Genomic DNA, 9,604 nt, shown 5'->3' with positions numbered 1-9,604 from the left:
ATTTGACAACGTGGTCTCTAGGTGTGCAGCAGGGGTGCAACATAAAATTTCGTCAAGTTTTTGGAAATGAGTCAACTTAATTTGTGTCATGTTGGATTTACAATACTTTTTTTCTGGATTACTTTCGAAATATCGTCCTTACAGCCATGCTGCGACGGCGGACGGATGACTAGCATTCATTCTTATAGGCAATATATGATTTGCAAAAATATTTTGAATAGCATCGAAAATTGCACCACACCCCTCCTAGGGACAATACTGGCATTGCATATTCTGCCATGTATTCTTACCACAGTTATATAATTTCCAATGTCTGAGATATGTTTAAGTTTAAGTGAAAGCCTGAACGTATCTGCAATTTATTTTTTACAATTTGGATATCATTTTACATAATTTGAATCGAGTTTTGATCAAACGTGCTTAAACAATGTTCATTCTAAAAAAGGATTAAGATTTTCAGCGTTTTATTCCAGTGTCTGACTGATAATAGTTATAAAAAGCTTTAAATGTCACCAAATATTTGCGTCGAAGTATATACGAAAATGCGACAATATATATTTAAAAGTATTAATGATTCAATGTTGACCTACTATAAGGCGAGGTTAATGCAAATGTTAGCATATTTCTTGTTATTTTAGGTTTCTAACATTTATTCTTTCTCTTCGTCCAGTTCTAGTTCTTCTGGTTCTTCCGTAATATTCGGTTCGTCAGTGAATTTAGCATCTTCCATAACAATGGGTACTTCTGTGACCTCCAGTCCTTCTACAACTTTCGGTACTTCTGTGACTTCTATTTCTTCTTGGAATTTCGGTTCCGTAATTTCCGCTTCTGCCTCCTCCACGTGATATTTTGCCGGTTCAAAGATATATTCTTGCATTGGGTTGAAGTCTCTATTTGTATTCAACGAAGAATTCTGAAAACGAAGTCAATATTAGGTATGCGTTAGAAATTACGGAGGTAATTGAAAACTTCTAAAATATTTCGAGATAAAAGAAATTCTCCTGCGAACCTGTTAATACATTTAATGCAGATAGACAAAATATAAAGTTTCTTTAAAAAAATTGCAGCTGCACATACAGCAAGCCAGAAACTTGCAGATGTTGTTACGTGACATAGTCAAATGACAGTGACATAATAATGTCGAACAAGGAAAACAGTTCTGTTACAGAGCAAAGAAAATGGTGTAAAGTCAGAGTGTATTTAGGGACTCTGCGACTGATATAACTTCGACTTGGATAAAGTTTACAGATGTAATTTTCTGTAGTATCTTACAGATTTGAGGTAGGATCGTTGTTTTTAAGATGGTCGCGAATCCATGCCAGATGGCCCACGTTCTATAAGACCCTTATCTACGATTGGTGACCGGGAAGTGGCTACAGTGAAGGGCACAACTGATGAAGATGATCCGTTCACAATGGAAGATTTTTTATTCAATCATGGGTATTAATTCGCTAGCCGTTTGAGGAAAAATGAAGAATCTTTTGAAATCACATTTGTTGAAGGTTGATGAAAAACAGATTTGGGTTGAAATTGCCAAAGAGATTCTTGTCAGATATGAAAGAGTGACCAGAGACATTTGGCTGAGATTGTCACAGGTGACGAAACATAGATTTAAGTTTCTAAATCCGACTCAAGGGTGGGGGGACACATTCTGAATGGTGAAAAAGGAGTAGAAACCACAAAAGATGTGCATACGAAATATTGCATCGTCACAAAAATAACGATATTCTTATCACGTATTGCTGTATTGTTAAATCTCTACTACTATTTTTGTACTGTATGCGATAGAAACTATGCATCAGTGAATTCATGACGAAGGACATCTTATTGGGATGAAAAGCCGTCGAACGGTTGAAGACATAATCAAACATACTTTAGTGTTCTCATCTATTAAAACTGTCACCTCTATTTTAATGGTCACCTCTACGCAGGAACAACCTCTCTTTAAAGGTCAGACTTTAAAAAAGGTCTCTTCGATTTATACATACGTGAATGAGTGCCTTTTTAAATATATTTTGCACGCATATAAAACCATTCTGCATGTAAGAGTCGCATTTATACAAGTCCATACGATAACTTTTCTAAACGCTTAGACTACACTCTAGTTATGAAATAATTATTTTTCGTAATGTACATAAGGATTTCTAATAGTATATATAGCCCAGAAAGAGACATACAACAGAATGGAAATTTAATTTCCAAATTTCAAAACCAAGGAGACACATGTGTTTTTGGTTCAGTTCGCTCAGAAAGTACACAGAAAAGACATGACCAAAATGAAAATCTATATATAATACACTAATTCTTCGACAGGTTTTCATCAGTTCGCAATCACAACATTGTCATATAGTTAAATAAGTACAAAAGCAAAAGTAGTCCGCATTGCATCTAATGAACATAACCAATGAAAACTTCAATGCAAGCATGTGTAGTTAACATTATAATTACGAAGACAAAACACGGAAATAGACAATGAAACACAAGTAAGGAAGAAAGCAATAGGGGCAAATAAATAAAACTTCATGCTATAATAAAATACAATATCAATTAATATTCTTGTAAAAGGACACAAACTATGGAATCCTGGTTTAGATCTATTATAAAAATAATAACAAATTAAAGATTGTTTTAAAAACAAATATCTTGATAGTGCAGATCAGTGTAGAAGTAATCAGCTGTTCAATGAGGTGAAATTTAATTCATAAATTAGAAACAAAACTGGCCTGACTGATGTGCTTTCTATGATAGACAAGGATCTCAATCAAGAAAAAGTGTGTGTGTGTGTGTGTGTGTGTGTGTGTGTTGAGAGAGAGAGAGCGAAATAGGGAGAGAGTGAGAATTTAGCTTTTACTATTTCGCATATAAAATCTTAATATATAAATATCTGAACTAAAAAAAATAAAACATACACGGAAGGAAATTTCGATTAATTTACTCGGCAAAATATACTAAAGGTTTTTGCATTGATTCTTCAATTGTTCAGTTGCATTATGATCGATCAGTGCGAACATAAACGAAATGTATTACATTTCTTTCTCAGTTAAAATGTAGATGCTGAACGACAAGACCCTTCCTTCGTATAAGCAGCATTCAAAACGTTGAGTAACAGTTATGAAATCATTGGTGGGCCTACACTATATTTATTCGACCTTCTTATGCTTTTAACTTAATGCCATCACGTTGATATATGCTTAATCGAAGGTCCCAGTTTTACAAATGGATGTTAATGTTCTCATTGAAAAAAAAATGGCAATGCTACCCTCTCGTGGAGTCCTGTCCAGGTTCTCGAGAATTAGAGACGAGAAAAAATACGTAAGACAAGTTAGTTTTGCAAGCAGTTTTTATATTCTGAAGTCATGTTTTAAACTTCAAGACATAGAATTCGGAATTTTAACAGCATATTCGGAATGCGGAATTAAGGTTCCGAAATCGGAATGATTCCGGTGAAACAGAATCGATGGCAGGTGTGCTATATGAGTGTGCATGTATTTCTTGTAGAAGTAGAGTACGTGCATGTGTGTTTTTGTATATTATTTTACCTCTTCCAGACGACCTTCCAGTGATGTCAAGCGTCTCTCCATGCCTTCTATCTTTAGTAGGTGGTTTTCCAAGCTATCCACAACATCATTAAGCGTCGTCACCATGGAATCAAGTTTATGGTCCATTGCCTCAGACTTAGAAACAATAGTGTCCGAAATGTCCTCGTGCTTCGTTAGCCTTGTTTCAAATTCTCCAGCTTTACTCATGAGAAATTCAAGGTTTTGCACCGTCTCGGCCTCATCTGCAAATGTAAAATCGTTGTCTGGCTTGTCTACTGAAATCCAAAGTCCATTTCCAGTGGAAATTAAAACTACACTAAGACTTAATGCCAGCTGTTTCCACATTGTACTGAAATTCTGAGATGGCAACCAATATGAATTAGAGCTAACCTTAGCTGAACGTTGTTAAGTATTTAAAGATGGCGATGAACTTTGTGCCCGTCGCATACATCACTATTTAAAACCGTAATGCTCCTATCCTTGCAAGCATATTAAATGCCAAACGACGGCCAACTAAATTTTTAAAGAATCCTTTATTATCTCTCTGGTAATGGCAACAATTATTATCAGCTGCAACTTTTTAGTGATGGATGAACTCTTATTTGAATGTTGTTGTATTTCTTAAAAAATAAATTTTGTGAACTTATTTTTTCACTAAAGTACGGCCTGACGTCAAACATTCTTCACAAAAGTGTTTCCTGTGTATAATTAGAACTGTTATTCACTAACGAAGTGGAGGCTCTTAAAGAAAGGAAAAGAAGAAGAAGAAGAAGAAATCGAAATAAGTTTTTGTGCAGTTACAGTCATCAGCCGTTTTAAGTTATCTCCCTTTCTCCCTTACCCACGAGATATTTCGAGGAGTGGAGATTACTCTAGTGCTGTGCGCGTAATGCAGGGCAAGTGATCGTGGTTTGCTATGACATGTGTCCATATTCATGATATTTTTTATATTTCGTTTGTGATTCTATTTCATAAAATCGTTTGGTGATACAGTTAATTAATCAGTAAGACGACCCTACGATTTCCGTAATTTATTTTTTTAAAAATATTTTATCATTGTTTGTAATGGATTGAAAAACCGAAGTTTTCGGTGTCATTTAGGCTTACAAAAATTTATACTCGAGGTCTTTGAAGAAAAAAACAAATCGAAGCGAACGTTTCTCATTCAAGCTATGTTAATGTCCATTGCACTTTGGTCGATATGATAGGCACGCTTTGATCCTGTATTCTGGTACTTATATATTATTCGTTTGTTTTCTGAGCAGCTATATTTAGAGCCGCTTATTTAAATGGCTTACAAATCAACAAAGTTCGATCATGGCTCCAGAATCATGTTGACTGGACAATTCAGCAACTTCACAAAATAAATGTTAGGATAATGTTTCCGGTAAATGAAAAATGTTAAGAATCTGAAAGCTTCAACTTGTTTAAAATGGGTCTTGGAAAATTATGAAATTTCAAAGCATCGTAATTTTTGCGGGCATTAAAAAAGGCCACCCGACTTAGAGTGAGTTGAGGTGGGCTGAGCTACGGTCCGTAAGGTCCACTACCAGCACCCACTCATCCCGTGGCTGTTCTAATGACATTTATATCTCTCACAAGAAAAAAAAATCAGTGCTATTTCTGTTTATATTCGTCATGAATTTTGCTGGAGCTAAATTGATCAATCACCTCTTCCATTAAACAGTAGACCCTTTTTACTATCAATATGCTGTCTATTGTAAGAGTTGACTTTTGATCTCAAAACTTCTCGAAAAGAAGCAAAAAGATGTAAACCGTTGGATGACGGAAGTGCAATAGAACTTTTAGTAGGCAGGTTTTCCGTGAAGTGTAAGCCAATCAGAATATTTTCGGCCTTTTCCGTCAAGTCGAGAAAGAAACATTGGACGTAATTCGTGAGAACTATAAACTTTTGTTCGCATGGAACAATATGGAGGCGGAAGGAGACAAAGTCAAAATATGAACATCGTCGGTCATTGATATTAAAACATATGTGATGCGCTCTGCCAGAGGCGTATCACCAAATACTGGTGGTGGTGGTGCCTCCTGGTGTCCGAGTGGTCTAAAGCGCTCACCGTTGCCGATCACTGCCATCTCATCTCTGTCCGCATGGGTTCGAGTCTCTGGCTCGGCCAATGTGGTTATGTGACAAAGCTTGCCAGTAGCTTCCCGTGGATCGTTGGTTATTACCGGGTTTTTATCTGGTTCTTCATTCTCTTCTTTACTGGCCGTCATGTATAGCCTATCATGCGCTGAAAACACCCCAACCAAACAAATCAAATACTAGCCTGGTACCTGGGCCTCCCATGATGCTGCGAAAACGAGGCCAGGCACGCGCCGTCGAATGGCCGATACGGGTTCAGAAATTCAAGATGGCGGAAGTAATAAAAAAATGCGTTGGCAATAAAGAAATAACATCAAATCGGTTATGTCTAGCTGTGTGGCCAACGTCTTTTTCATTCTGTTTAGTCATAACGGTGTCAATTAAAGAAGTACTGAGTGTTTGTTTAAAGTGTCACTATCAGCACTGTCATTTTCCGCCATTATGCGTGAGTTAAATCAGTTATTTCTAGCTGTGTGGCCACCGGCTTTTTCGTTGCATTAGTCACACATATGTCAATTAAAGAAGTACTGCGTGTTTGTTTAAAGTGTCACTATCAGCACTGTCATTTTCAGCCATTATGTTTGAGTGGGGGGAGTGTTACTGTGAGAGATTGCTTAACTGCTTGATTGTGATTTGATTGTGTCTGAGATATTTTATTTGGATGACATTTTTTTTTAGATTGTGCTTCACATTAAATTTCGACATTTTCAATGTACCGACTTTTCTAGCATACAGCATACTTTTATTTTAAAATACAATGTCATCGGGGTGGGTGGGATTAGGTTAGTACGTCAATAGATACATATTTATGCAATGCAGTGTTTGGAGCTTATTATCTATTCTGTTCAGAAAAAAATATTTTGCTAGCTACGATGTGATACACACGACTGGATATCTAAATCAATGTTTTCTTTTGCGATACCCACGACTGGATGTCTTAAATCAATGTTTTCTTTTGAGACAGAAATTATTATACTTAGGTAGTCATTAATAAAACAATGTACCCATAAGATATATCTTAAGAGATGTTAACTCAAATATTGTCAAAACATAAAGTTAAATAAACATTATTACAACCAAGTGTATCTGAATGGTTTCAGAAATTTGTTAAATGATCTTTTCTCTTTGGAATATGTCATATAGGAAATACATCTTGACACTACACAGGTATGTGATGTTTACAAATATTATTATTCCCTTTTTTATTGCATATATATTTGTTAATTCTTGCAGCAAAGAATCTAGCCAAGCATTCTTTTTTTTAAAAAAAAATTGCTCTGCATAAATAGGTATATTTTGTATTACAAACCTAATTCCTCAGACCAGACCCCGTTATCAGTTCCATTAGTGCATAATACCAGGCAACACCAAACACATCAAATAAATGTGTATTCCTGCAACAGCTTCCGATATTATTTCCGAATGGAACATCGCTCGGCCATTTCAGTCAGGTCGTGAAATTGAAATAGATATTCTGAACTCTCTCGTTCACGGAGAACATCGTAAAATAATGTACGGCGGAGTTACAGATTTTTATTATCGCAACACTTTTATTATAGATCTTTTTGTAATTTATTTGTTGCATTTGTTTTGATGATGCACTTGACACTGCTCTAGTTCTTGTAACTGATACCAGAATGGAATAAACACATAATACTGAGCTGTAAGGACGTAATTAGCTATTTGCCCTATTTATTGATTTATGTACTCAGTCTTTCTTAAAAGCCTAAAAAAATGTGAATATTGCATGTACATAATAAATTTCAGTGGTCTTAAGTGGCTATGATATTTCTGTTCTCATATAATATACACGGAAATGAGAAATACACACTTAGTCTCGCTTTCAGTTTAACGAGCTAATGCTATAACCAACAGCCTCGCTTTCAGTTTAACGAGATAATGCGATAACCAGGTATTATCGGCGATTGAGAAACTCGTCTATTATCTGGATCTGACTACATGATAAAATTAAGGATACCGTAAATCAAAGTCACTAAGCGTAATTAAAGTGTTAATAATTTATTACATTCAGTATTATCTCAACACAAATGTATTTACGAATTTAAAATGATCCCAACAGACAATTGTTTACTAATTTAGTATATTCAGCATGTTTTCAACACAAAGGTATTTGCTAATTTAGCACATTCAGCATGGTCTTAACACAAATGTATTTGCAAATTAGGTACATTTAATATAATCCCAACTCAAAGGTATTTGTTAATTTAGTACATTCAAGATAGTCTCAACATAAATGAAGTTGTGAATTCAAAATGATCCCAATACACACGTGTTTACGAATTTAGTACATTCAGCTTGGTCCCAACAGGAAAGTGTTTGCGAATTATAATAATATGTTGTTGCATTAAAATAGTTTTACTAACTTTAATATTTCACAAATGTTGTTTTCCTTGCTCAATTCTCATAAATGTTACACTTAATAAAATGGTGTGATGGACTTTGTATGAAAATATTATATTGATAATCATGAGTGTACGATGATAATCAAAACTACTTTTTAAATCTCATCTAAGACAAAATGCAAATGTCTACAAGTATGATAGGTTTGTGTAAAATCCGTTTTTCCTATACAGGTTTTTGTCAAATCAGTCTTTTCTAGACAGGGTTTTGTCAAATCCGTTCTTCCTGGACATGTTTTTGTCGAAATCCGTCCTTCCTATATAGGTTTTTGTCAGATCCGTCCTTCCTAGACAGGTTTTGTCAAATCCGTCCTTCCTAGACAGGTTTGTGTAAAATCCATCCTTTCTAGACAGGTCTTTGTAAAATCCATCCTTTCTAAACAGGTTTTTATAAAATTCGCCCATCCTATACAGGTTTTTGTCAAATCCGTCCTTAATATACAGGTTTTTTAAAGTAAAAATCCATCCTTGCTATCACAGTTTTTTGTAAAATCCATCCTTCTTATACAGCAGTGCTATCCAAACTTTATGACACCATGGGCCACTGAAAAATGTTTTTCTTGAAGCCGATGGCCGCTGCAGAAAACTGAAAAGCAACGACTATATAGCTGCTAGAGCTCTGGCGGGCCATTTAAAATTAGCCAGCGGGCCGCGGGTTGGACAGCACTGCTATACAGTAACAAAATCCTAGAACCTCGTCAAATCTTACTTCACTAGTTAGACGTTCCTATGCAAGAGATAAACAGCGATTTTTAAACATAATGCATGTACGTAAAATTTAAACATGTCAGGGAGTTCTTTTCGTCATGACAGCTCAAATCGCATACATCATAGTTTTGAGAATGCATCGGATATTTCAGTACGATTTTTCGGTCGCAAAAAATGTAATGTGTGTCTGTGTGTATGTATGTATGTGTGTGTGTGTGTGTGTGTGTGTGTGTGTGTGTGAGAGAGAGAGAGAGAGAGAGAGAGAGAGAGAGAGAGAATTTCTGTCAGACTGAGGTCAGGAGAGTATCCAGATCTTTCGTACAAGGGTCAGACGTTTATTTTTAATTGTTTTTTACTCTTCCTGCGTATACTGCTCAAGTTGCTCCTATGTTAGAATGTACCGCTCATTTCTGATTGTGTGCAGGTCCGCCTTATCGTCAGTACGGGACATAAACGTCCCTTTTATTTTCATATGATTTTTCTACAGTGCATCTTTGACAATTTTATTTCTTTCAAAGTTATTCCTTTGCGATAACATCAGCATATTTCCTGTATCAGCTTGAAACATGAGTCTTAACTAGCAAGCTTTAGATTTAGGCTTAAGGAGGTCAAGATAGTTACCATTGCACAGAGGAATGAAAGAAAGATAAACAAAGAATAAACGTACTTGTATATAATGGCACAATAGACTTGTTTCTGTTTTGGTTTGTTTTTCTTTTCTTTTTAAAAGTAACCGTCTTTGGCAGGATGGATCTAGAACTTTTGGTTTCTACCCCGTTCAATTTTTGTATGTTTGTACTCGGATCCTTGTAACTGTTTACGTAAAAGATATA

The 9,604-nt window shown here is 35.5% G+C and overlaps 1 protein-coding gene across 1 annotated transcript; it reads right to left on the bottom strand.

Moving 5' to 3' along the window:
- Positions 1–343: 343 nt before the first annotated feature.
- Positions 344–4,077, bottom strand: LOC149788917 (uncharacterized). The gene is made up of 2 exons (XM_089975052.1): positions 3,540–4,077; positions 344–913 (listed from the first exon to the last, which is right to left on the bottom strand). Exons 1-2 carry the CDS (start codon positions 3,882–3,884, stop codon positions 650–652), a joined length of 609 nt encoding a protein of 202 aa, XP_089831178.1. The 5' UTR covers positions 3,885–4,077; the 3' UTR covers positions 344–649.
- Between the last annotated feature and the right edge of the window lie 5,527 nt (positions 4,078–9,604).

This window comes from Sinohyriopsis cumingii, chromosome 11 (assembly GCF_028554795.1).
Source record: "Sinohyriopsis cumingii isolate HCF-2022 chromosome 11, ASM2855479v2, whole genome shotgun sequence".
Lineage (NCBI taxonomy): Eukaryota > Metazoa > Mollusca > Bivalvia > Unionida > Unionidae > Sinohyriopsis > Sinohyriopsis cumingii.
Note: the sequence above shows the minus strand (reverse complement) of the source record. Positions and strands in the feature narration are given on the sequence as shown.

Bases quoted from the DNA above. Each gene is read 5' to 3' on its own strand.
- LOC149788917 (XM_089975052.1), bottom strand. From the start codon at position 3,884: ATGTGGAAACAGCTGGCATTAAGTCTTAGTGTAGTTTTAATTTCCACT. The intron at 914-3,539 runs GTAAAATAATAT...CTTCGTTTTCAG, and splicing joins TGGAAGGTCGTCTGGAAGAG to AATTCTTCGTTGAATACAAA.